Source organism: Mustela lutreola, chromosome 15 (genome assembly GCF_030435805.1).
Source record: "Mustela lutreola isolate mMusLut2 chromosome 15, mMusLut2.pri, whole genome shotgun sequence".
In the NCBI taxonomy this organism is placed as follows: Eukaryota; Metazoa; Chordata; class Mammalia; order Carnivora; family Mustelidae; genus Mustela; species Mustela lutreola.
Window position 1 is genome coordinate 40,512,475 of NC_081304.1, and position 27,985 is coordinate 40,540,459.

The following is a 27,985-nucleotide window of genomic DNA, read 5'->3' on the forward strand; positions in this document are numbered from 1 at the left end:
CTTTAACCCACTAAGCCACCCAGGCGCCCCTAAATGTATGAAATCTTAAAAAATATCTTAAAAAATAAATTGTAAACCAAAATTATTTAAAAAATTAAAATGAAATTAATATATTGTGGCTAGAATGTAAAATTTGTATGAACTTTTTTGCAGAGGGAGAAAGCTGTGGTCATTTGTGTTTCAGAATTTTGACCCTGACACATAAAAATGATAGTTGAAGCTCTTGAAGAGAAAGGAATCCTGAAAGAGAGGGTCTGGTCATTAATGTTTTCTTTTAAAGTGTAGCTTTCATAAAGTGCACAAATTTTTTTTTTAAAGATTGTATTTATTTATTTGAGAGAGAGTGTGCATGACTGGGGGTGAGGCAGAGGGAGAGGGAGATAAACAGACTTGCTGCTGAGCAGGGAGCCCAATGTGGGGCTCGATCCCAGACCCCTGGGACCAAGACCTGAGCCAAAGACAGATGCTTAACCAACTGAGCCACCCAGGTGCCCCCATAAAGTATAGAAATCTTAAGTGTGCACCTCAATGGATGGATTTCTACATACGCATACACACACACATATGTATGTGTGTGTGTATAATATATGTGTGTGTGTGTATATATGTGTGTATACACATGTGTGTATATATATAATATATATAAGTGTGTGTATACACACACACACACACACACACACACACACATAATGATCACCCAGATCAACCAGGAATAGAACATTTCTAACATTCAGAGGCCTCCCCCTCCCAGGTAGTACCTGTTCACCAATCTGAGATCTATGGTGAGTTTTGAAGATCAAATAAAAGACTAAAAGAAATACCAAGTTTTCTAAGATGCACGTTAGAGATCCAAACTCAAGTGCACTTTTTCTCTGGACCTGTGGTTCCTTCACTAGGTGTGCTTATCTAGGAATCTGAGACTCAGTTGGCATTATTCAAACACAATTTCCTCTGCTATATGGGATTTCTCTAGCAGATGTTGTTGTTCTTGTTTTTCCTCTTCAAAAGCTCCTTGAGTTGTTATTTTAAAATATTTGTGATCAGAGTAGGTGAGTTAATATATAAGGAGCTTAGAACAGTGCACATAATAGCTGGGCGTCTAGAAGCCCTAGATAAGAGAGAGCTATTATACTGAGATGCAGAGGAAACAAAAGATAGCTTTGCCATTATTATTATTATTATTAATTAAGGATTTTGTTTCTGAGAGAGTGCACCTGTGCACGCTCACACACAAGAGGATGTGGGGTGGGGCAAAGAGAGAAGCAGACTTCTCACTGACTGGGAAGCCTGATGCCAGACTCCATCCCAGGACCAGAGATCATGACCTGAGATGAAGGCAGGTGCTTAACTGACTGAGCCACCCAGGCACCCCTGCCTTTAACATTATAATAATTGTTAGAGCAAGATAAACATAGATGCAAAATTTGAAAATAAGTGAGGAGAGTATTTATAGCTGGGTTGATTTAAAAACCATAGTTATCTATCAAATTTGCCTTGAAATGAAAGATTAAAATCTCTCAGCTTGCTGAGTCCCTTGGACCTAAAGAAATCTAGCAAGTGCCATTTGTTATTCTGTCATGCATTTATTTATTGAGTGCTTATTATTTTCTAGGCACTGTTCTAAGCTCCCAGATGTCTAGTGAACAAAACAAGTATTCCCTACCTATTTGGAGCTTACTGTATAGTAGCATCCCTACTTTCACTGTTAACACAGGCTGGGGATTTTCTTTACAAGGAAATTTAACCTTTGCTTTACGTCCATGAGTTTCTTCCCGTCTACAGCAGAGGGATCCAGAAATGAAGCCGAAGCCAACCTTTGCCTCAATTCTGAGACTAATTGGGTAAAATGTGAAAGGAAAAACAAGAACCCCCCCCAAAACCCCAACAACCAACCATTAAAAAGGAAAGGCACAGAGGTGGAACATGGTTAATTGCTAAACCTATTCCCCTTTATAAATCACAAGGAGGGAACGCCAATGTTGAAATAAACAGGTCTAGCAAGAACTCCTGCTTTTTTTTTTTTTTTTTAATCATCTTCCAGAACTTAAAAAAGAATTCAGTCATGTAGTTATTTTAGGTTTAGTAATTATACCAACAATGTCACTTCCACGCAGAGTTGTCTGATGGTACCCTTAGAAATGCTAACTTGCTTGGGCAGTGGTTTAAAGAGAGTCTATACCTTACTGATTTATTTCCGTAACTCCCTAAGTTTTCACTACCAAGCTCCCCTCTTCTAAAATCATATACTTTCTGATACCCACCCAGGGCCACGTGTTTTAAAAGATCTTGGGGGTGAAAGCAGAATTATTATTTAAATAATGAAAAGTCCTTCTATTTAAAAATTAATCGGCCAATTAGAGATTCTAATTGGCACGTGAAAAACCGGTGATATCACACTGGTTTACCAAGTCTAGTCGAAAGCAGAGCCCATAGTATTACGGACAGCCTGCCAGATTCAGCGTCCTTTATGATTTTCATTACTGACATTTTCAGATGTTCGCTATTGGAAAGCGAGGACGGCCGCACAATAAAAGGGGACAATATTCCGCAGAAAACGCAAAACACGTCTCCCTCAGGTAACTGCTCTGAACCCCCGCAGGTGTTTTCTCGGATCTCCGCCCACTTCTAGACCCGCGCGCGTTTAGGACCGCCCCCACGCCGGCTCCGCCCCTCCCCTTCCCTCCCCTCCTGTCCACGTGAGCACTCCTGCGTCTAAGGGTCCTTGCAGCAACCCCACAATCGGCCACAGAGAGGTGACAGCCGCCGTAGGGGCCAGAGGGCCTTCTTCAACGGTGGAGGCGGCGGAAGCGGAAGAGGCGGGACCTAGGACGCACGTTACGTCAGCACGTGCGAGCGCTGGGGCTGGGTCTCCGGAATAGAAGGTGGGCTCTTCCTTCGCGTGTTGGCGTTGGAGAAGTTCGCCGGTGGCTTGTGTGGGCTTGTGACCTCATGGCGGAGATAATCCAGGAACGCATAGAAGATCGACTCCCCGAATTGGAACAGCTGGAGCGCATTGGACTGTTCAGTCATGCGGAGATTAAGTGAGAGAGAGCTGAGGGGGGGCTGGGACGGGAGGAGAGGGGAGGAAGTCTGTGGGGGGGGGCAGGGATGCGGGGGACACTTAATTGGGTTTATTTTTCTTAACCTGGAAGAACCCCATTTTCATACTTTGTTGATGCCTAGAATTTGCCATTCGGGGCAAGGTGGTCTGTCCACTCGCCCACGAAACGCCTGACAGCTCTTCATGGAGCCGGTTCTTAGTGCTCTAAAGATGATAAAACTAGGATGCCAGTATCAGGAGCTACCTGCCTTGCGCGTGCTGGGGGAGACAAATTAAACATTCTGCTTACACTGCGGCGTGCTGTAGGTTGATTGTACTAGAGTGTACTGCCCTAGAGATGCAGAGAGTGCTGTGGGAGCCCAGGAGGAGCGGATAAATCTTCCTAATAAAACATGAAGGTGGGGGGACCATTTAATTCAATTTCGTGTTCTACCTCGGGGCGTGGCCAACATCATCTGGCACATGGTTGGCATTGAGTAATTTTTAGAATTAAGTTTAATGTTTTTTAATGGTTTTCTGTGATTGTTTCTGCATTTTACAATGGTTGTGATTGTAGTAATGTGATTATGGGAGCCTTAAACATTTGTTAGTGAAATGGCACATAGAAGTGTGGACTCTTAATGAGTGTTCAGTAAATGTTATTAACTGTTTTTTTTTTTTTTCTTTTAAAGATTTTATTTATTTATTTGACAGAGAGAGTACAAGCCGGGGAAGCAGCATGCAGAGGAAGAGAGAAGCAGGCTCCCTAATGAGGAAGGAGTCTGATGGAGGGCTCCATCCCAAGACCTGGGATTATGATCTGAGCTGAAGGCAGATGCTTAACCAACTGAGCAACCCAGGGCCCCTGTTATTATTACTAGAGACAGTTATTGATCTTGCATATCTTGTGTTAAATTCCTCTGATACACACATTTTGTGTTCTCTCTAGCTAAATACAATGAATCTCTTTCTGTGAGTCCTTTGTAGTCTTATAAACCTGCCTAGGTAGAAACAGTAGGGACAATCTAGGTCTTTTTTTTTTTTTTAAAGTCTGCATGTTGAAAACTCATAAGAGGAATTTAGAAAAGATACTTTTTTATTAAAACCTAAGTGACCTGAATTTGGAGGAAAGTAAATCTTTACTAGTATCACATATAAATAATGTAAAGTACTTAACATTGTTTGCTTTGGTGGTGGGAATGTCAGTGGTTCTGGCAGTCTATTAAGATGATTTTCATGATAGTTTTAAAATACATCCTGATGCCCCTAAGCACACAGAAATAATGATGTGAGAAAATACTTGCTTACGAAGGATAATTATGTGGGAATTTCAGGTTTTGGAAAATGTGTTTTAAATATATTAAAAATATATTAAAAATAAACTTAATGGGCGCCTGGTTGGCTCAGTCATTGGGCGTCTGCCTTTAGCTTGGGTCTTAGTTCCAGGGTCCTGGGATCAAGCCTTGCATCAGGCTCCCTGCTCAGTGGGAAGCCTGCTTCTCCCTCTCCCAGTCCCCCTGCTTGTGTTCCCTCTCTCACTATATCTCTCTCTGTCAAAGAAATAAAATCTCAACAACAACAACAACAAAAAACAACCTAAGAAAACCCCCAAAGTTCCTTAACTTAGGCTCTTTTCAAGTGTTACCTTTTTTTTTTTTTTTAATAAGTGTTGCATATTAAGTGCCTTTCTCCTCAGAGCTATCATTAAGAAGGCTTCGGATCTGGAATATAGAATACAGCGAAGAGCCCTTTTTAAGGAAGACTTTATCAATTATGTTCAAGTAAGTGAATAAGTTCATTACTTTTTATTCCCTTCACAAATTTTAAATAAGTTCTAGAATGGTGCGCTTGATTGAGTTTTCTATGAAATTCTAGAATTGATGATTAAATGGTAATTTTTGAGCAGAAATAGAGGTGATTCAGGAATAGCATTGCTTAACTACGGCTTCAGTCCTTGGCAAACTGAACTTTTCTTTATTCCTTCTATAGTGTTAGTAGATCAGGTACTGCCAAAGATACTGTGTATCAGGATGTCAGCAAGAGAACTGACATACTATTTCTTGTGGATGGGGGGAAGGAGAGTGGGTTTGACAACAGTAGGTGGTTGGAAAGTTAATATTTATGTGTGCTGCAAATTCTTCAGTACTATAAATGGATGAAAGATTTGAGTGAATATAAAGTGTTAATGCTGGACCAATTTTCAGATGGAGGAGAATAGCTAATATGTTGGATAAAAAAACCTAGCTGGACCCAGTAGTAAGATGCAGTGTTATAAGACTGAAAGTTCTGACCTAAGATTAAAAAAAACAGGTGAACAAGCGAGACCTGACTACAAATCTTATATTTGGAAGAGGTTTGGAAGCTCATAGTGGACCGTATTACATCACAAAATATAATCTCTATGTCAACTATACTTCAGTAATAAGTTTTAAAAAGGAAAAAGAAAAAAAATAATCTAATTGACTGTATAACAAAAGTAGAGTATGGAGCAGGTTAACTGAGGACATTGAAACAGTAGGCACTGAGAAGATGTTAGTTTGAATAAAAGTGTTTTGCACTTATCAGACCATGGCTGAAGCATTGTGTTAGGCTTGACACTACAACTTAAAAAAAAAAAAAGTATTTATTTATTTGAGGGAGAGCGAGAGAGAGCACGAGCATGGGGATGGGCAAAAGGAGAGGGAGAGAATCTTAAGTGGACTCCTCCCTGAGTGTAGAGCCTAAAAGGGGGCTCAGTCTCGTGATCCTGAGATCATGACCTGAGCTGAAATCAGGAGTCAGTTGTTTAAGCCACTCAGGTGCTTCCACCCCAATTTTGTTTTTATTCTTAATTTTTATTTATTTTATGATTTCAACTAAATGTATTTCTTGCATTTAAAAGGTTATAAATGTTATTGTTTTCTCTTTTTTTGTATGTTTTTCTTCCATAGTATGAAATTAATCTTTTGGAGTTGATTCAGAGAAGGAGAACTGTAAGTAGATATTCTGGAAGTTGGAAAAATTTATTTGAGAGAAAGAGAGAGAATGAGCAGGGAGAGCAATGGAGGGAGAGGGAAAAGCAGACTCCCCACTGATCAAGGATCCCAATGTGGGGCTCAGTCTCAGGATGCTGGGATCATGACCTGAGCCAAAGGCAGATGCTTAATGACTGAGCCACCCAGGTGGCCCTGGAAGTTGGAAAATTTTAGAATTAAGTAGTGTGGCTCTATAACTAGAGGTTGGGTTTGGGAAGCAGTTGGCATTGATAAGTTGTGTGGTGATGTGCTCATAATGAGTATTTGTAATTATTTGTTTTCTTTATCAGTACTGTTTAAGATCAAGTAGGAATGTTGCTGTAGATAAATGTGATTAATTTGAGGCTTTGTGTATGTCCTTTTTTAGCGCATTGGCTATTCATTTAAGAAGGATGAGATTGAGAATTCTATTGTACACCGGGTGCAAGGTGTCTTCCGACGAGCTTCAGCAAAATGGAAAGTAAGTGATCAGAACATCTTTAATTGTAAGAGATGTAAAGATTTGTATTGTATGTACTGAGATTTAAATATTCAAATGTATTATTTATTTTTGGGTGGGTCAATATTTAACCTAATTATTATATCATTATTTAAAACCACTTAACCAAACCATTAAGAAAATTGGTCTTTCTCTGAGGATGGTACTGAAAAAGGTAGGTTTGATACGTCATTATGGATTAGAAATTTGGGATTTGTTTGGGTAAATCTCTAAGTGAAGTACATCAAAGACTTGGAGGTAGAAGATGAATGGTTAGAGTACGGGCAGCACCTCACTCACTTGATACTCTTCAAGTTGGGCTCTAGGGCTGCGATACAGTGTATAGGGAGTACTTTAGGAATGGCAGAGTACTTGGGAATGACAAATTTTGGGTTGCTTCCCCTGATTGACCTCATTTAAGACCTGCATTGAACACATTGGGTAGATAACACATTTTGTCTTAGAGAATGGTAGGTGGGAGTGGTGGCCAGATGGAGTTACCACATTTAAGAGATCTAAGGCCTCAGTGAGGAAGAGCATGTAGACTGAGCGATGTGCTGTAACATTGGCCTTTCTGAAATCTACCTCTGTTTCTAAAAAAAATTAGTGCAAAGTTGTATATGTATACAGTTAAATTTCAGGCAGCTTACTACATTGTTTTTCTTGCAGGATGATGTTCAACTTTGGCTATCCTATATAGTCTTTTGTAAGAAATGGGTGAGTATTGGGCAGCTGTTTCTTGCTTCCTTATAACTTCTTTCAGTTAGTCTGCCTTATAAGAAGGCTGAATTTCTGTGTAACCTTTATTTATCTGAATGACTGTATAAATGGCGTTTAAGCCAGAAAATGATTTTTGTGTTCTGTTTGTTCAGTAAAGTTGAAAATTTTTAGATATTTGGAATGTTTACATGTAGTGGTTTAGGTAGAAGAAAGCCATGAATGTATCCTGTATTTATATGTCTCTACAACGGCAGATCTTGCCCCATTGGATTTTAAGTTGGTAAGGAAACAGTACCAGATCACTTAGAGATTAGTAACAATGATTTTACTGGATAGGAAGTAGAATTGCTTTTTCTCTTTCAGGCTACCAAAGCTCAACTTAGCAAGGTATTTTCTGCCATGTTGGCCATTCATTCAAACAAACCAGGTATGGTGAGTTCTTCATCAATTTTTCTTCTACCCTTTATGTAGACTCCAAGCTATTTTGGAATTTATTTTTCTTAATAAACCTAAAAGAAATAATTCTGAGAACTTGAGTGTAGGTACTTTTGGTTTCGGAATAGCTGCCTCTTAGTTCATCGCTGCATATTGTGTGCCACTTATTGGGTCAGATATTGTATTTGTGGGTAAGAGGGACTAAATTTCCTCTTACTTGTTTGTTTTAAAAAGTATTTAATTATTTTTTAAAAACTATCTTTTATTTTCTGTTTTTTTTTTTTTTTTTTTTTTTTAAGATTTTATTTATTTATTTGACAGAGAGAGAAATCACAGGCAGGCAGAGAGAGAAGGGAAAGTAGGCTCCCTGCCAAGTGGAGAGCCCCATGTGGGGCTCCATTCAGGGCTCGATCTCAGGACCCTGAGATCATGACCTGAGCTGAAGGCAGAGGCTTAACCCACTGAGCTACCCAGGTGCCCTAATTTTCTGTTATTTTTTAAGGGAAGCTCTATACCCAGGGCACCTGGATGGCTCCCATCAGTTAGGGTCTGGCTCTTGATCTCAGCTCGGGTATTGATCTCAGGGTCATGAGTTTGAGCCCCGTGTTTAGTTCTACACTGGGTGTGAAACCTACTTTAAAAGTCAGTCAGTCAATAAATAAAGTAACCTCTATGCCCAATGTTGGGCTTGAACTCACAACCCAGACATCAAGAGTTGCATGCTGTGTTGACTCAGACAGTGAGGCACTCCACTAAGTTTGTTTTTAGATGATGATCAAATAAACTCTGGTCCTTTGAGGGACATTCTGTTTGGATGCAGTCACATTTAAGAAGAGTTGAAAGGAGAAAACTTAAAAACATAAAGGGGAATATGTTAATACAGATTTTTCAAGAGTGGCTGGCCTACGGTAGATACTCATGTTTTCTAAGAGATTTCTCTTTTGAGTACTGTGAAGTGGTACATCATTTTGTATTGGAGGTGCTCCAGTGTCAGGTATTAGGCTCAACCAAGTTCACACAGCACAGGCTAAGGTAGGCTACATCTGGTACTAGTTAATTCAGAAGGATACAGCAGGACAGCATTAGGTAGAGTACTCTTAGCAATAGGGAGGTTGGTCTCTGGTCCTCAAGGTGGCATTTAGGTATGAGGGAATGAGATCACATGAATCGGTAGAGGAGCCACTCTGGCTTGGAAGACCTGTGGATGGGCATAGATAGCTTCCACGAATCCCAGAGAGCACTGTGCTCAGCTTCAGGAGTCATATGTTTAAGAAAGCCCAGAGCAGTGGCTCTCTCCCACTCACAACCCCTCTAGTCCAGACGTGGTTACCAACCATGAGTCATTTTTACCAAAATGAGTCTTGTTTGGTGACATAGTTGACTTATATTAAGTTTATTAAGTGGGGAAATAGCTAGAATGTTAAGGTTAATTTCTTGTGTAGAAAGACAAAGGTTTTTGTTTTTTTAAAGCCTTTATTCCCAACAGATGTAATAAAATTTTTACCTTAAAAATTAAATCATTCAAAAAAAAAAACCCTATGAACTACTTAAAGCAAAAGAGCAAAATATTTTTATTTCATTGATTCTAAAATACATAATTTTCCAGCATTTTAACACTTCTAAAATTTGTGTGTGACTTTTAATGATGTCGATCTCAGATTGGATGAGGACACAAGTATCCATGGATACTATCATTTACATCTGTGCTTCAGAGTACCTAAATAAAGCAACAGTACTTTACAGATAACCATTAGAAACACCTTTTCTCCATCCCTTTTCTCTTTTGGTAAGATTAAAAAATAATCTTTTAGGGGCGCCTGGGTGGCTCAGTGGGTTAAGCCGCTGCCTTCGGCTCAGGTCATGATCTCGAGGTCCTGAGATTGAGTCCCACATCGGGCTCTCTGCTCAGCGGGGAGCCAGCTTCCCTCTCTCTCTCTCTGCCTGCCTCTCCATCTACTTGTGATTTCTCTCTGTCAAATAAATAAATAAAATCTTTAAAAAAAAATAATCTTTTAAGTATTAAAATTAGAATTTAAAATTTCTGGTTTTTAAATTTTAAATTTTTAGAATTTAAAATTTTGGTTTTTCTCCATCGATTTACTGAAGTGAAATCTGATGTTTTTCATTTATAGCTTTGTGGATTATGGCAGCCAAATGGGAAATGGAAGATCGTTTGTCTTCAGAAAGTGCAAGACAGCTATTTCTTCGAGCTCTGCGCTTTCATCCAGAGTGCCCGAAACTTTATCAAGAAGTGAGTTGCATACCTGTAAGATGAGAGAGTGATGTCTTAGTTTTGGTCCTCTATGGACCTACATTCTTTATTAAGTTAAAAAAGACTTTGATTTATGGAGGCTAGGGATAAGTAGGGATTGCTGCTGGGAAAAAAGGTAATAAAGATATTTCTTGGCCAGCAATACACGTTGACCATGTGCAGCTTCCATCTTGTTAGTGAGAGATGGGAACTCTGACCTGCTCATTATGGTTGGGAGGGATAGGAAACTGAACCCTACCTTTTTTAGTTGTGGGGCCAGGGTTCAGCCGTCTTTATGCTTTTTAAAAAATATATTTTATTTATTTGTCAGAGATAGAGGGCGTGCACAAGCACAGTGAGCGGCAGGCAGAGGGAGAGGGAGAAGCAGGCTCCCCACTGAGCTGGGAGCTGGACGTGGGGCTTGATCCCAGGATTCTGGGATCATGACCTGAGCCAAAGGGAGACACTTAACTGACTGAGCCACCCAGGCACCCCAAATCTTTTTTTTTTTAAAGATTTATTTTAGAGAGAGTGTGCGTCATGCATTTGAGTAGGAGGAGAGGACAGAAGGAGAGGGGAGAATCTTAAGCTGATTGCGCTGAGTGCAGAGTCAGACACAGGCCTTGATCTCATGACCTTGACATCATGCCCTGAGCCAAGTTCCTTTCTATGAACTGAGCTGAAACCAAGAGTTGGGCGCCCAACCAACTGAATCATCCAGGTGCCCCGGGGCATAAATGTTTTCTGAGAACTTATTTTCTGGGGCATCTGGGTGGCTCAGTGAGTTAAGCCTCTGCCTTTGGCTCAGGTCATGATCTCAGGGTCCTGGGATCGAGCTCTGCATCAGGCTCTCTGCTCAGCGGGAAGCCTGCTTCTCCCTCTCTGTCTGCCTGCCTTTGTGTCTATTTGTGATCTCTCTCTCTTCTCTGTTAAATAAAGAAAATCTTAAAAAAAAAACTTGTCATTTTCATATGTCTTATAACATAAAATTCAAAGTCCTAAAAAGTCCTTCTGGAGAAGTCCAAGTTTATATGTTAGTTGTGCATTAGTTTTTCTTGTTATAGCTTGATTTTGCTATTGATTTTTAATTTTGAAGTAATTATAGATTCACAGGAAATTACAAAGACAGTACAGTGAGGTCCTGCATTCCACTAATCAGTTTCTCCTGATGGTTACATTTTATAATATTACATAATAAGAAAATTTAGTAAATTGACATTGGTAGATGTGTACATATGGTTCTATGTCATTTTTTTTTTTAACGTGTAGATTTGTGTAACCACTACCACAATCAAAATACAGAGCTGTTTTACCACCACAAAGATCTTCCTCCTCATAAATGTCTGCTAGTTTCATATCAAAATATTATACTGCCCACAGACTTTCCCAGATCTGGTACTTAATAGGTGAAAAATGGCATCTAATGTATTTCTGATTAAAAAAAAAAATATTTACGGGGCGCCTGGGTGGCTCAGTGGGTTAAGCCGCTGCCTTCGGCTCGGGTCATGATCTCAGGGTCCTGGGATGGGATCGAGCCCCACATTGGGCTCTCTGCTCAGCAGGGAGCCTGCTTCCTCCTCTCTCTCTGCCTGCTTGTCATCTCTCTCTGTCAAATAAATAAATAAAATCTTTAAAAAAAAAAAATTTACAAAGATTTTTAGTTTATTATTTCCCTTGTGTAGTATTTTAGGATGGAGTTGATGCATGCTGAAAAACTGAGGAAAGAAAAAGAAGAATTTGAAAAAGCCAAAATGGATGTGGTAAGATCCGAATGTGTTGTCACGTGTGAACAATTTGTAGTGTTTCGAATCTGCTTAGGAGTAAGAGAAAATTTTTAGAATCTATTTTTGTTCCCAATTTAATGTCTTAACTTTGAAACTTTAAGATGAGTCTAGAGTGGATTTAATTAAATGGGCTTAGTAGTAAAAATGGAATTTTGTGCCTTAAAAATAGACATTTGGAGTAATTGAAGTAGTCCTCAAAATTATTTATTACTGATGGAATGGTAAATGGTTTTTTTTACTCCTTTATGGTTTCATTAATGACATATTAACAGGTTGAAGGAGCTTGAGGGTTGTGAAATGTGTGGTTGCTAGCTTCCTTTCTTTTTCATTTTACACAATTTTTTTGGTGACAATAATTTTAAAGAAAGAAGTTTTAGAATGTTAGAGCTGAAAAAGGAATTTCGCTATCATCTGTTGTGGTTTCCAGCTGTGAACTTTGTTATTCAAATAAGAGTTGACACAGAGGGGTAAACATGGCATGTAAAACCTGACCTGTTTCGGTCTAAGTAGAGAGTCAGGCCTTAAGCCTTGTGATCTTGCTATCACTCTAGGAGCCTGAAAGAACACAGTTGGAAGATCAGTGGTCTGGTTCAAGCTGCACATTTTACAAGTGAGGGAACTGGCCCAGAGAGAGAGACGTGATTTGCCAGAGGTCATACATATGGCACAGGTAGTCTAGGACTGTTAATTTTCATCCTAGTGCTTTTTCTGGTTCCCGGCTGTATCTTTTAGGTTATATTTAATGTAATACTCTTTAGGGGAATCTTGATTATCCTGAAGAAATCCTTAAGGGCGAGTTGGCTCGGATCATCTATAAGAATTCTGTAAGCATAATTAAAGGTACGCATGTTTTGAAAATTTATTTATGATGGGAGAGTGAAACATTTTGTTTATAATAAGAAAGACCTTTAGCTAATTTGGAAAATTTCTGTTAGAAATTCTTTTAGAACATGCATAAAAATTGTGTACGAATAGTGCCCTGTTTCTTTAAGAAAAGGTTGATTGCCCCTTAGGATATACTTGAACAGTTCAGTATTCACATGGGAGTTTTATTCACACGGGTGGTTTAGAATAGTTCTTTATGCTGGGAAGAAGTTTAGAAGAAAGGAAATGTTTATGAATACTCCAGAATATTAGTAATGGTTTTGCTTGAGTAGTGGATGATGTGTTTTTCTGTTTTGTCTTATTTCTCAATTAAAAAAATAACCAAACAAAATAACTCCAGCACATCAAGAAAGTAGTACTTTCTTGTAAAAAAGTGAAAGTGATACTTTAGAGTAAAATGATACTTGAGAGTCTTACTCCCCTCTCCCACTTTATTTAAATTTTAGGTGCAGAATTTCATGTGTCCCTGCTTTCAATTGCACAGCTGTTCGACTTTGCCACAGATCTGCAAAAAGAAATTTATGATGAGTAAGTAAAGTCATGGAAAAGTGAATATGTCTACTTCTAATCTTGTGGTAAAAGTTTGAGATTAGGTGTTTAGAAAGGAGGAGAGAAGATGCCACACTAAATCCTTGGAAGAAAGCGAAGTTTTAGGACTGTTGTATCATAGTAATTTATATTAAAAAAAAACAACAAAAAAAAAGCCTTCTGGAGAAATTATTTGACTCCCTTATGGGCTTCCCTTGGGAAATAATTGGCCTTTATTCAACAACAAATATCCTACAGCTTATATCAAAATATTTGCTGGCATGTCTTTTATCCGTAAAACCAGTGGTCGTTGTGAGTGTTTACAGTTGATGCTGCAGGCAGTTACATTCTTCAGTGTTTGAGCTTATGGTTTGAGAATTATTTGCAGCCTGCCTCATGAGTACTTCCCTCTTAGGTAGCCCCCCTTACTTTTACAGAAGATAAAATAGAACTCGGATCAGTTTGCTCTTTGGATTTTTCAGGGCTTTGGTAGAGGGTTAGGTTGTGCTGCTTCTTTGCCTCTATTATAGAAAAATCAAGAGCCTGGATATAATAAGGTTCTGCAGGGCTCGAAGAGTGTTGTCATGTCACACATACCTGTTGATTTGACTTTGAGAGCTAACTTGAAAATTAACATTTGAGAATGGTATCTGAGACATTCTGAAACCTAAGAAATGTGCCACAACTCTGATCAGTTGACAGAATTTATGCAGTGAGTGTGAAGGTATCAGGAGGGTCTTTTGGGAAGTTGTCTTATGGTAATGGGATTGTTAAAGGGGTGTCTGTCCAGGGTACATTTTTAGAGCATAGGGAACTGTCTCTGTTTGATACTCTGAGTTAGTCTTGTGTCATAGGGCTGAATGCCAGTAAACTATTTTTCAGCCTTCAGGCCCTGCACACAGATGACCCTCTCACTTGGGATTACGTGGCACGGCGAGAATTAGAGATGGAGTCACAGCCAGCCGGAGAGCAGCCTGCCACAAAACAAGCCAGAGCAGTGGAGGTGGGCCGGAAGGAGGAGAGGTGCTGTGCTGTGTATGAAGAGGCGGTGAAGACTCTCCCTACAGGTGAACTTCACCAGACCTTGTTGTGGTATAGCAGGGATAGTGTTCACAAACGTGAAACTAAAGCTTCTGTTCCTGTTACGAAAAATAAATTTTCAGGAATCTCTCTCTGGTAGTTGACAGTGTGCCTGGCATTCCAACTTGTTCTTTTGTGGTTAAAAATGGAGCTTTTATGACCTTCCTTGATAGTAATGATGTTTATATTCATCTCTTTGGGGGAGATGATACTTAGGAAATAGTAATTTAGAAGATTGTCCTTCCTTAATTATCTTTTAACATAGCTTTACTTTCAAATTTTGTAATATAGAGGTATTAAGGTAGAGGGGATGTATAACATGGATGAGGTTTTTAGTTTTTACAGTTCATTGGTTACTCAGTTGCTTTTCCCCCTAGTATTTGAGATGATTGATTGGCTGTGATGGGAATGACTAGTTTTTTTCACCAGACTCGTTTAAATTCTTCTTCTGGGGAATATTCCACTCACAGAAAAAATGTATGATGACTGTTAAATGGAGAGACTGGAGATTTGATTAGTGTAATCTCTCTGACTTTCCCAGAGGCCATGTGGAAGTGTTACATCAGCTTCTGCTTGGAAAGGTTCGCTAAGAAGACCAGCAATCAGTTCCTCAGAGACAGGGTAAGGGACTTAAGGTATATTACTTATAGTGGCTGATGAGAAGGTGACTGTTTTCTGGAAGAAGAGCAGACACATGGCTCCTTTGGGGCCTGGGATAGCTTCTAAGAACTTCATGCTTAACCTAAGGTCTTTCTCTTTGTGGGTGACTAGTCATTCTGAAGGTCTGAGTCTGCTGCATCCTTGTTCTGGCCACCTGGTTAGGAGGCGCTCTCTTATTGGACTGTCTAGGTGTGGCTTTTTGACTGGTCTAATTATAAGTGAAACCACCTCAAGTTCCTTCTCTCAGTTTTCAGAAATGTGCAAAACTGTACTTGTTCCTGTCAGAGGCCAAAGACTCCCAGTGGGTTGTTTGTAACTAAGTGAAGGATTTTTCTGATTTCAGAGGCTGGAAAGAACCATGACGGCATTCAGGAAGGCACATGAACTCAGACTTCTACCAGAATTCCAGTATAAGCAGTGGGTAAGGACACATTCACTGCCAGTAACACGTACTTAATTCCAGTTGGTTCGTGCTGGTGTCATGTGTTTTAATATATAGTTATATGACTAACCCCATTTGGAAGTTTGAAAGGGAAGATGTAGAGACATGATGTTTGTCTCTCAGTATTTGGTGAATGTCAAAAATGAAATGTTTACCAGTAAAGGGAGGTATGTTATATAGTGGAAAACACTCGGAACAAGGGGTCACAAGTTGGAGATTTATTTTGTCTACCCATTGATCTTTTTGTGAATATCCTTTTCTTGAATGTGTGCCTAACCCAGATTAACCATCAGTATGATAACAATAAAGACAAACCAGAAGCTGACATTTCAGTAAGAAGCTTATTAACCCATTCCTGTTCTCTGGGGTGGATAAGGATTTTAGGGGAACTAGGATAATGTGCTCAAGGAATATGTGGTCTAGATCGGGTTTTGTTGCTTAATAGCTAGGTAACTTGGGCAAGCCACTTAGCCTTTCTGAGTTTGTTTACTTGATTTTAAAATAGTGATAGTGATCTTTGTTTTTGACAGCTTACAAAGTTCTTGACATGTGTAAAAATGTTCATTCATTAACATTTAAAAAATATTTTTTACATACAGCTAGGTAATGCATATACTGTGTACTAGTCTGCTGCATTACACCATGACTAAGGTGCCCCTTTCCCATTATGGCATCTATCTGGGAAAAATCCCAGGCTTGGATGAGTTCAGCTGCTCGCATTTGAGCTATCAAATACCGGCAAGATAGTCACCTCCTATAAAGTTAGGTGGACTTTGCTCTGAGTATTGTTTTGGGAGCCCTGCTCTCTTTCTGTTGTGACTGTTTGGTCATTTACCACTCTGGCTATTTAGACATTCTCTGCTCCCTAAATCTCTGATGCTGCCCTTGCCAAGCCTACTACCTCACCACTCTTGTGCCTTTGCCTTTAGTTGAGAGTTCCTCAGTATACGGCTTCTAAACTTAAAATGCTTACCTGACTCCTACATCCATCATTTTTCCAGATTATTCTCCACAGAATGATCTTTTAAAATTGATGATCAGATTGTTCTGTGGCTTCCCACTGTCCTTTGGATAAAGCTGGTCATTCTTCCTAATATGGCCTTGGCCTCACCAGCCAGTTCTCTAGTATACATTCTACCTTCTACATTCTAACTTCAGCCAAGTTGAACTTGGATTTCCTTTTGTTTCCAAATTGCCTCTTATCTTTAATTCAGCCTCTTGCATATGCTGGTTGGGAGAGCCTTCTCTAACTAATGCCTAACCTTCCGTAAGCCTCGCATAAATTGTGTTTCCTGTCTCATCGTTGCCATAGACTGTGTTGGGTGCTCCTGCTTTGTACTCTTGTAACATACGATTCTTTCTTTGTCATGGCAAGTGTTAGACCATCTCTGTTGCTAGACTAGAGGCCCTCAGGCGGTGGAGAACATGCCTGAGTTCCTCATTATTGAATAAAGCATATATAAGTATGTGATAATAATGCTTGCTGAATGAGCAGATTACATATTGCCATTTCTTTACTCTTCTACAGTTTTGTAAAATTAAATTGGTTTTAGGTTTTGTTCCTCTTTTGTTACAGTAGTGTTGATTTAAGCCTTTTTTTTTTTTTTTTTTTTTAAGATTTCCTTTCTTTATTTGACGGAAAGATCACAAGTAGGCAGAGAGGCAGGCAGAGAGGGAGGGGAAGCAGGCTCCCTGCTGAGTAGAGAGCCTGATGTGGGGCTCGTTCCCAGGAACTTGAGATCATGACCTGAGCTGAAGGTAGAGGCCTAACCCAATGAGCCACCCAGGTGCCCCAGATTTAAGCATTTTGAACACATAAGATTTTCTTGTGCTTTGGGTCATCTTTGTTAAAATAAAATTTCCAAGTTTAGATAGGAACACTTTCATGACTCTTGTTGCATAGTGTCAAATACATTTCAGAAAAATTGTACCAGTTGATTGTATGCCCAACTCCATTTGAATGAATAAACCTGTTACATTATCAACCCATAAATACTGGTTTTGTCTGATTTTTATATTCTCTTGGGTAGGTGAGGGTTTTAGTATATTGAACTATTAAAAACATCCAATCTAAATTATTTAGGCCCTCTATTTTGTATGTCTTCCCTATTTTTTGGTAGCCTTTTAGCAATAAGAGCAGGCGGTGGAAGACATTTCAGATAATTCACTTTGTGCCATTGTCAGAAGTTAAGTGGAGATGCTTTGAAATAACTGCCTTAAATGAGGTCTCTTTTTTGTCCCCCCAGCCTAGATGATCTAGCTTTCGGTAGTTAATTTTCCAGTGATCTTTTGTCTTCTCCAGATCGAGTTGTTGCTGCGTCAGGACTTCTTAAAGGAAGCTCTGGAGGTGGCAGTAGCTGGGACTGAATTGTTCAGAGACTCTGTGACCATGTGGCAGATGAAGCTGCAGGTGCTGATTGACTCCAAGAGCCCTGACATAGCTCGGCTCTTTGAAGAAGCTTTTGTGCATCTGAAAGCCCAGGTCTGTGAGTTGGGTCTTTTGTATTTCATTTTGTTTGGGAAACCTTTTGAGACTGAGCCAAAGCTCATTTGAAGTGTGCTTATCTGATGAGGGCTGACCCCAAAGTACATATGTGCCTGTGGGTCAGGTGTCAGGAGTGGAAGAATTTCCTTCCATTTAATAGCCGATTTCTAGTTTGTTATTTGAAAAATGACTACATCAGATGAAATTACCTGTTTTATTTTGATATCTTGTAAGTAAGAAATATTGAAAGTATGGTTTTCCCTTGCTTCCAAGGCTGTACGTACACTTAAGTCAGAGTTATATTTTTTATTTTTTAAAGATTTTATTTATTTATTTCAAAAAGAGAGCAGGGCGGGGAGCAGTGGGGAAGGGACAAGCAGACTCCTTGCTCATCATGAGCCTGACTTGGGGGCTTGGTCCCACAACGTTGAGGTTATGACCTGAGCCAAAATCAAGAGTTGGATACATAACTGACAGAGCCAGTCAGGTGCCTTTCAGAACCTTTATTTTTTAAAATTGTATCAAAGATTTGGATTTTTTGTTTGTTTGTTTTTAAAGATTTTATTTATTTATTTGATAGGGATCACAAGTAGGCAGAGAGACAGGCAGAGAGAGAGGGGGGAAGCAGGCTCCCTGCTGAGCAGAGAGCTTGATGTAGGACTCGATCCCAGGACCCTGAGTTCATGACCCGAGCCCAAGGCAGAGGCTTTAACCCACTGAGACACCCAGGTGCCCCGTCAGAGATTTGGTTTTTAAAGTAACCTTTACACTCAACGTGGGGTTTCAACTCACAACCCAAGATTAAGAGTCGTACACTCCACTGACTGAGCCATCCAGGTAACCCCTTTTATATTAGTAAGAGGCATGAGCAAAGGTCAGAAAGTTGAGTCTGGATTAGGTAGTACTTGTGTCGTGGGTCCTAGACAGCAGAGATGTGACCTGGGTAGCTGTGGGTCTGACCAGCTATGGACCCTTCAATACTTAATTCACAGATACCTGAGGATAGTAACTGAAGGCAGTATTCCAATAGATGGGAGCTGGGACTGACAGGAGAGTACCACTTTGGGGGTCTTGGTCACAAGTCCATCTGTGCTCTGGCATGCCATCCCTACTGGGCCCTGAGAATTTGGTTATCATGAGGACAGACTGGAAGTGAATCCATATTTTATATACTGAGTATTTAATTTAATTTAATTAATTAATTGATTAATTAATTTATTTTTAAAGATTTTATTTATTTATTTGACAGATCACAAGTAGGCAGAGAGGCAGGCAGAGAGAGAGGAGGAAGCAGGCCCCCTGCTGAGCAGAGAGCCCAATGCGGGGCTCGATCCCAGGACCCTGGGACCATGACCCGAGCCGAAAGCAGAGGCTTTAACCCGCTGAGCCACCCATGTGCTCCCATACTGAGTATTTTAGTAGGAGCCTGTCTTTATGGTAACTAGTTTTCAGAGTGTAGAGCTAAGCCATCATTTTCTAACTTTTATTTTTTTTCTTTCTCACTATGACCAGGTCTGTCTGCCATTGTGGATTTCTTGGGCAGAGTGGAGTGAAGGTGCCAAAAGCCAAGAAGACACAGAAGCCATTTTTAAGGTCTAGGCCCTATGTTCTGAGTTTTGTGGTGGGTGGTGAGTGAGCAAATAGGTTCCCTAGTTGGCTAGTTTTAGGGTTATTTTTATAGCAGATGTTCTTAAAGCACTGTTAATTGAGCAACCTGGGATGGTTCTGGGAAAATATGCTTTGATACTTATAAATTTCCTCTCACAGCTTTTGTCCTTTTTTTTTTTTTTTTAAATTGTAGAAAGCTCTCCTAGCTGTCAAAGGTGCTGACTCAGTCACTCTGAAGGATAAGTACTTGGATTGGGCTTACCGAAGCGGTGGCTACAAAAAGGCCAGAGCTGTGTTTAAAAGGTGCTCACAAACTTTCATCACCATTACGCGTCTTTCAACCGTATATTCAGCCCCCCATACCTAGATGAATGGCATATAGTATCTGAGGAAGTAATCCAAGAGATTTTTTCAAAAAGTCTTTTTTTTGAACAATAAAAGCAGTTCATACCCATTGGTGGAAAATTAAAAAATAAAAACTTAATTATAATAATAATAACTCTTTATAATCATGGGGAAACACATGCTTAATATATCATTTAAAAACTTTGTTTCTACATATTTGAGATTCTATTATAATCACATTTTGTATACTGCTTTTGTCGGTGAACACTGCACTCGCCTTTCTGCTGTCAGTAACAGTTCTTCATGCACGTCATTTCGTTAGAAATGGCTGTGTGGCACATCGCTCTGTAGATGTGCCATTATCTAGATGGTCATAGTAATACTGCTTTGGTGAACATTTCTGCACCAATATTATTTATCCGTATTAAAAATTACTTCCTTAGAATATATCCTTAGAAGTGGAATTACTGGCCTCCTTCAGAACGACCTTGAGATGTAGTAGAGGGAACTTCAAACTGTAAAAGTGAGGAAGAAGAGAACAGGAAGAAAACTGGATAGGAAAGAGCTTGGTGGGGTTAAAGAGTAAGTCCCTGGACACTGGAAGTGTTGAGAGTGACTGGCAGCCAAGTCGAGTCCTCGCGTTGCCTTCTGGCTGGGTCTTTATTAAACCATGCATTGTGGAGGCGCTGGCGTGGGGATTTAGATTCCTGGGATATTAGAGGCTTTCTGTCTCTGTGGAAGATAATAGTTTTCTCCTTTTTAGTTTACAGGAAAGTCGTCCGTTTTCAGTTGATTTTTTCAGGAAAATAATCCAGTTTGAAAAGGAGCAAGTAAGTATTCTGTCTTTGCATTTTTTGTCTGGGAAATTGAATTAGTGGTTCCTCTCCTATATGGCAGCATTTTTGTCATTTAAAAAGCTTTCATATGTAGTATAAATTTCCAGTCCCTTCGTCTAACCACTTTTCATAGAGATGGTTAAGGCGTGGTAATCGAGCAAAGAAGAGAAAGTCCGTATCTGGAAAATAGAATACTCAGATGTCACCTCATAGGGGAGACCTTCCCTGCCAGGTGGGGCGAGGTGCTGGTTCTCTATCTTGGGAGCACCCTGTTTGTCTTCTGTATTGGGTTATGTAAGGTAGAGGGTAGGGAGTAACTCTTTCTGGTGTGGTTTTTTTGTTTTTGTTTTTTGTAAGATTTATTTATTTATTTTAGAGAGAGAGAAAGAGAATTAAGTGTGTGTGCACGAGTTGCAAGGAGGGCAAGAGGGAGAGAAGGCCCAGACTCCCTGCTGAGCATAGAGCCGGATGCAGGGCTTGATCTCACAACCCATGAGATCATGACTTGACCTGAAACTGAGAGTTGGATACTCAACCAACTGAGCCACCCAGGTGACCCATGTTTCTGGTGTTTTTATCTGAACTTGTGAGTGAGGGAAAATACGGGAAGATCTCTGTTTAAAAAATAATACATGAGGGGCACTTGGGTGGCTCAGTCTGACTCTTGGTGTCAGCTCAGGTTATGATCTCAGAGTTGTGAGACTGAGTTTCGTGCTGAGTGTGGAGCCTGCTTAAGATTCTTTCTCTCCCTCTTTCCCCTCTCTGTGTCTCTCCATCTTTCTGTCCCTCTCAAAAAAAAAAAAAAAAGTATAAAAAATAATACACGAAAACCAACCATATTTAAACACAGCCAACCATATTTAAGTCTTTATTATTTACTTTTTTTTTTGTTTACAAGTGTACACTCAAGTTTTATTTCTGGTTTATGTGCCATGTGGAGATTCTCTCTTTTTTGCTTAATGTTAATTTGTGAACACATTTCTGTGTTTTTCCCACAATTGTCATCTTGAATGGTTATGGTGTTAATCTTAAATCCACAGTTTTCATAACTAGTTCATTATGTATAGATTGTTTCCAGATTTTTGATACTGGAAACAAGAGTGCTGTAAGCATTTTGTTTATACAGCATTTTTTTCTTTGAAATTCTTAAGATAAATTCGTTTGACTGGAGAGAACAGTTCTTTTTATGGTTCTTTATATATTATAAGATGGTCCTTCAAAAGAAGTGTACTACTTCAGAGCAATAATCAGCAAGTATATCAGTATATTTTATTTCCTCACACCCTTTCTAAATCTGTTAGTTTTAGAAGTTAGAGAAAAAGTTTTGCTTTTTCTCCTTTATTTGTGTATTTTGATTGGTGTTTATTATTTTTACTTGAAATTTGAAAATTACTTATGAGGTTAAACTCTTATTTTTACAGTTTTAATCATTGTATGGGTCATTTATCTGTTCTTGTCCTTATAGTGCAAGAGGTAATATAACAAAATAATAATCAGGCTTTGTGTTAATAACATAATAGGTATATGTCTTGGGCAGTTCTCAGCTTTGGTATCACCCTCCATCGAGGAGGTGATAATACCTGTTGCAGGGGTGTGCGGGTTACAAGGCCAGGTACTGCATAGAAAGGACATTCTGAGAATTTAACAAAGTGTGATTCTGGGGCACCTGGGTGGCTCAGTGGGTTAAACCTCTGCCTTTGGCTCAGGCGGTGATCTCAGGGTCTTGGGATTGAGCCCCGCATTGGGCTCTCTGCTCGGTGGGGAGCCTGTTTCCCCATCTCTCTGCCTACTTGTGATCTCGCTCTCTCTGTCAAATAAATAAAATCTTAAACACAGTGATTCTGCTCTTCATGCATGTGTTTTATAGTATGATAGTCTTAGGGAAGAGAGATTTGAATGAGAAATCGTTAACTTGATTGGCCAAAGGTACTTTTTTTAATTTTAATTTTTTTATGATTTTATCTATTTGACAGACACAGTGAGAGAGGGAGCACAAGCAGGGGGAGTGGGACAGGGACAGGCTTCCCACTGAGCAGGGAGCCTGATGTGGGGCTCAGTCCCAGGACTCTGGGATCATGACTTGAGCTTAAGGCAGCCGCGTAATGACTGAGCCACCTAGGCCTCCCTGTATAAGAGTATTTTTAAACTGTAGATTTTACTCTCCTTTGAAAAATGAAACAAAAGAGAATACATTTAAATGGAGATAGAGGTAAAGAATGAGTATTTATTGTCTGTAAAATTAGTACCAGCTACTTTGGTAGGTGCATAATTAGCCAGCATTTTAATTGAATCTTTGTAGTTGCTGTAAGAGATAGCATTATCCTTGTTTTATGGGTGAGGAAACTTTTAAGGTCAGAGGGTTAAAAACTTGGGGAAGGTTATATAATTAGTATTTATATATGCTTCGCCTTCATATAAAAAGTTTGAAGGTACACATAGCTAATATGTGCCAGGGCCCAGACATACAAAAGAAAGAAATCGTTAGCCACAGGGAGTAAACCTTCTCCATTTATTTATTTAAATCCTAGTCTTCCTTCAGGGCTTTCAAATGTATTTTCCTATGAAGGTGCCCATGTTCCCCCAGCTGAGAATCAATTAGGCTATTTTCTGTGCTATCAGAGCAGAGTGCTCTATCACTGTTTGACATTGACTTCAGTCTGGTGACTGCTGCATTTGACTTTCCTCTGGATAAGGGGAGGGGTGTATTAGTCCTAAACCTGAGCCTTTTCCCATTCAGATACCTAGTAGGTGGTAGCTGTTTTAACAGTGTGATTGAAAGGAACTTGTGACATTATGGATTAGCCTTTTGAGTCAAGATTGTCCTTTTACGTTTGTTAGGAATCCTGCAAAATGGCGAACTTAAGAGAATATTATGAGAGGGCTTTGAGAGAGTTTGGATCTGTAGATTCTGGTAAGTAAACTTCAGTTATAGACATATCTGTTTCCAGGTGTGGTGTATAACCCATCAGTATGATAAGAACAGTCTTTAACTCTTTCTAGCCTTAATCATCAGTATGATTAGAGCAGTCCTTAACCCTCTTTGAGAATAAAACTTGCCTCCTTGCCCTGCCTCCTCCCTTACTTTGTGCATAAATACTGCAGACGTAATTTGGCTTATAATTTCAGGTTCACAAGGTCAAGAGTTCATGGGTCTTCTATTAAGAACTCTGGAGTAGAGAACAATTTGCTTGGTTTGGTCCTTTCAAAACACGTGATACTTGTAAGGGAAAGCTTAATAATATAGGTCAGAGTAAAAGTGGGACTGATAGAAGGGGGAGTGGGATGCTAATTAACATAGTTGTCTTTGGCTGTTGCCATACTGCCCTATTTTTATAGGACTTGTGAAACATATTTCTGAGTATTAGGTATGTTATATAAAATCTGTTTACTTACAAACTCAAAAACAATGTCTAGTAGTTAAATTTAGGTTAAAAAAAATGTTAGTTTTTACAAAGTTTTAGCAGACCTTCTGGTGAAATTAATGAAAATGGCGTTTTTAATAACCCAGGCAGGTTTTATTAGGCGTTGGTAACAAAGTTAGAGTGAACGCATTGAAATTCGGTTTCACCTTCAAAGAGACTCAGCAAAATCTTCCCTCTAAAATATTTAGTATTTTCGGTTTTTGAAATACACAGACTGTCATGATTTTATTTATTTATTTATTTTATTTATTTTGAAGATTTTTTTTATTTGTTTATTTGACAGAGAGAGATCACAAGTAGATAGAGAGGAAGGCAGAGAGAGAGAAGCAGGCTCCCCGCTGAGCAGAGAGCCCAATGTGGGACTCGATCCCAGGACCCTGAGATCACGACCTGAGCCGAAGGCAGTGGCTTAACCCACTGAGCCACCCAGGTGCCCTGTCATGATTTAAAGTGAAGTTTTCCATTTAAAAAAAAATTTGATACACCTTAGTGTAAAGAAGCTGAGAGAAAAAAAAAAGGAAGAAGCTGAAAGGTATTGTTTCATACAGGGCTCTTAGGAAAATAATAGCAATAAGTTTCTTAGAAATCTTACACTAAATCAATATTAAATAGTGAAGTTTATATAATAAAGCCTTGTCAATGATCTAATTGTATGTTTACAGTAACTTTTCTTTGTTCCCTTTAAAGATCTTTGGATGGATTACATCAAAGAAGAATTGAACCTTGGTAGACCAGAGAATTGTGGACAGATCTACTGGCGAGCCATGAAAATGTTACAGGGAGAGTCAGCAGAGGTTTTTGTAGCTAAACATGCTATGCATCAAGCTGGCCATTTGTGAGAAGAGGAAAAACAGAGCCAAATTTGTGAAATCGTATTTTAAGCCCTCTGGCCAGATTTGTATTGTGAGTTCATCTGCAATTTGCTGAGAGATGGCAGACTAGATGGCTGTCTGATTTGGGGACATGTTTTAATTTAGTTAGTGCATTAATCCTTAATTCCAGAAAAGAGAATTGCTATTTAGTGGCCAGAGGCTACTTGTTAAGGCTGAACTTACTGTAAGTCCTAAATGTTTTCCAAGATAATATGGAAATCATAAACTTGAATTTCTTTTGTTATACCTGGTCAAGAATGAGTATCTCTAATCTGGACCTAGGGGCCTGTGAAAGTAGAGGAGAAAGTACATTTGCATTTTTTATTCTCTCCTTATTAAAAAAGTATACATGGTGTCCATTTGTTGTAGGAAATATGGAGGGAGCAGAGTAACGGGAAGAAAATAAAAGTACCCCATAACCTCATCCTTTGGAGTTAAACTTCATTTCCATTATGAGAATTAGGTGTATACTATTAGATCATTTACTCAATCATTCATTCGCTGAGTGTACACTATGAGCCGGAAAGAAGAGAAGCTTTCTCACAAGGAGGTAGGGATCTGGACATCCTGAGAGAGCTTGTTGATGCCACAGAAGAGGATTCTGAGTATTGGGGGCAAAAGTTGACCTTTGAGAGAGAAAAGACATTATATGTAAGTGTCTTCTATCTCTGGGACTGATCTTTAGAAAAGTGTCTACAGTGGGGAGACCCAGCAACAAAAGGAGGGCAATGGATTGGGAGTAGATTAGAGCAGCAGAGAAGGCCTTCAGAAGCAAGGGTGGAGGATGGCCTGGAGCAGAGAGGGCATTCTGGGAGCAGGGGAGGCAACTGTTTGAATTTTATATTCCTTAACTGAGCATTGATGTCACTGGTAGAAGCATTCAGTGTATTTTTACTTAGCATTGTTTCACTTGTGTTATTTTACCATGCTGTTAAATAGTCTTAAAAACATTTAACAACTTTTTAACATTATATTGTATAGATGAGCCATGACTTATTTTACTAATCTTTTGTGTTTGGACCTTGTCATTCCTAATTTTTTTCTTATAAATGCTGTTGATGAAAATTCTTACAAATCTTTGTCACATCCCTGGTCATTTCTTCAGGAGATTGACGGTTGATGGTAGAATACTGAATTAAAGGCTATAAGTATTTTAAAGAATATTGACATGTATTCTTGCCAATCTGCAATGTAGGAGAATACTTTGAAGCAGTGTAGGAAAATGTCAGACCTTTACCTGCAATGGGTATTATATTTTAAATTTTTACTATTTGAATAGGTGAAAAGTGATATGTCATTGTTTTAATGTGCATTTTTTTATATTAATGAAGTTAATGTGTTTTTCCTGACTCTCTTCTTTTTTCATGTTGACAAACTCTTTTCTTACTAATTTGAAAGAATTTTTAAAATACTACTTTTTAGTTTATCTCTCCTTTATTGCAAATAATTAGCCCTAGGGTTTTTTTTTTTTTTCTTTTCTTTTGTTTGTTTTTTTGTGGTGATTTTGATTCCCAGAGGATAGTTTGGTGTGTGTATGATTTCTTTCATTGAAAACTCTTTCTCTTGCTGAAGACAACTCATTTTTCCCCCCAAGGAGTTAACTAAATTTTCTGCAACACTGTGGCCAGTCATTTTTCTATTAATTTGTGGTACCTTTTTTTTTTTTTTTTTAAAGATTCAATTTATTTGAGAGAAAGCGCACATGAGCAGGGAGAGGGGCAGAGGGTGAAGCAAAAGCAGACTACCTGCCTAGTGGGGACTCCAGTTTGCGGCTTAATGCTGGGACCCTGGGATCATGACCTGAGCCAAAGGCAGATGTCCAATCGACTGAGCCACCCAGGTGTGCCCCCCCCACCTTTTAAAAAAGATTTATATAATTTGTAGAGAGGGAGCTCATGAGTGGGAGGTGCAGAGGGAGAGAATCTCAAGCAGAACCCCCCATTGAGTGGGGTACCTGTCATGGGGCTCAGTTTCATGACCCTGAGATCAAGACCTGAGCTGAAGGCATGCAGCAGTTGAGTCAGATGCTTAACTAAATGGACCACCCAGGCACCCTTGTGGTACTGCTTTTATTACATAATAAATTCCTTTATTAGAGTCTGTTTTAGGACATTTTAAAAAAAGATTTTATTTATTTGACAGAGAGAGAGATCACATGTAGGCAGAGAGGCAGGCAGAGAACAGGGGAAGCAGGCTGTCTGCTGAGCAGAGAGCCTGATGGTGGGGCTCCATCCCAGGACTCCAGGATCGTGACCCGAGCCGAAGGCAGAGGCTCAACCCACTGAGCCACTCAGGTGCCCCAGGAAAAATTTTTATTTAAAATTATAAATTGAGTGTAGTTGACACAATGTGAACATCAGTTTCAGGTGTACAACACAGTCCATTCAACAACTCCATATGTTAGCTGCGCTCACCACAAGTGTAGCTCCCATCTGTCATCATACAAGTCCACTACAGTATCACTGACTATATTTCCTATACTGTAGCTTCTGTCCCCATAATTTATTCATTCCATGACTGTAAGCCTGGGTCTCCCACTGACCTTTAACTGTTCTGCCCATTCCTCCTGTACACTATGTTTTCAAATGTCTTATGTGTGACATTTTTTGAGGGAGATGAAGGAATAACCTAATGTCCCAAAAGATTGTCCTCGTGAGCAGGAATCCCCGTTTCTAACTTTCCTGCTACTTCATTGTTAAAATGATTATCAGGCCCTTAGCAGGTTTGTTATGGAGAGTTCAGGCAGTCTTGGGGAAGGCAGGGAAGGGTGACTTTGGATTTGTCCCCAAGTCAGGCCCTGCCCATCTGCTGCTGCCTTCTGGCCGCAGAGGGTCAGGCTTTGAGCATTAAAAAAACCAGGGTGCCTGGGTGGCTCAGTGGGTTAAACCGCTGCCTTGGGCTCAGATCATGATCTCAGGGTCCTGGGATCGAGTCCTGCATCAGGCTCTGCTCGGCAAGAAGCCTGCTTCCTCCTTTCTTCTCTCTGCCTGCCTCTATGCCTACTTGTGATCTCTCTCTGTCAAATACATAAATAAAATCTTTAAAAAACAAAACAAAAACCAGGAGCCCAGAATAAGCTACTGTGACAGCACAGAATGTT

At 39.5% G+C, this 27,985-nt stretch overlaps 1 protein-coding gene across 2 annotated transcripts; it reads left to right on the plus strand.

Annotated features, from left to right (window-relative positions):
* The first annotated feature begins 2,821 nt into the window (after positions 1–2,821).
* Positions 2,822–26,299, plus strand: UTP6 (UTP6 small subunit processome component). Of its 2 annotated transcripts, XM_059148433.1 has the most exons (19): positions 2,824–3,041; positions 4,737–4,821; positions 5,971–6,012; positions 6,422–6,514; positions 7,202–7,249; positions 7,616–7,679; positions 9,820–9,938; positions 11,621–11,698; positions 12,481–12,562; positions 13,054–13,135; positions 14,018–14,202; positions 14,757–14,836; positions 15,219–15,296; positions 17,620–17,799; positions 19,315–19,395; positions 19,604–19,713; positions 20,519–20,585; positions 23,430–23,502; positions 24,701–26,299. In XM_059148433.1, exons 1-19 carry the CDS (start codon positions 2,950–2,952, stop codon positions 24,850–24,852), a joined length of 1,791 nt encoding a protein of 596 aa, XP_059004416.1. In that variant the 5' UTR covers positions 2,824–2,949; the 3' UTR covers positions 24,853–26,299. The 2 variants fall into 2 exon arrangements, with proteins under 2 accessions (XP_059004417.1, XP_059004416.1); XM_059148434.1 differs by lacking the exon at positions 23,430–23,502 and having other exon boundaries at positions 2,822–3,041.
* The last annotated feature ends 1,686 nt before the right edge of the window (positions 26,300–27,985 follow it).

What these genes read in the sequence shown, in the direction of transcription:
- UTP6 (XM_059148433.1), top strand. Translation starts at nt 2,950, where the DNA reads ATGGCGGAGATAATCCAGGAACGCATAGAAGATCGACTCCCCGAATTG. An exon ending in TAGTCTTTTGTAAGAAATGG is followed by an intron (nt 7,250 to 7,615) that starts GTGAGTATTGGG and finishes TTTCTCTTTCAG; the next exon opens with GCTACCAAAGCTCAACTTAG. An exon ending in TTCTGTAAGCATAATTAAAG is followed by an intron (nt 12,563 to 13,053) that starts GTACGCATGTTT and finishes TTTAAATTTTAG; the next exon opens with GTGCAGAATTTCATGTGTCC.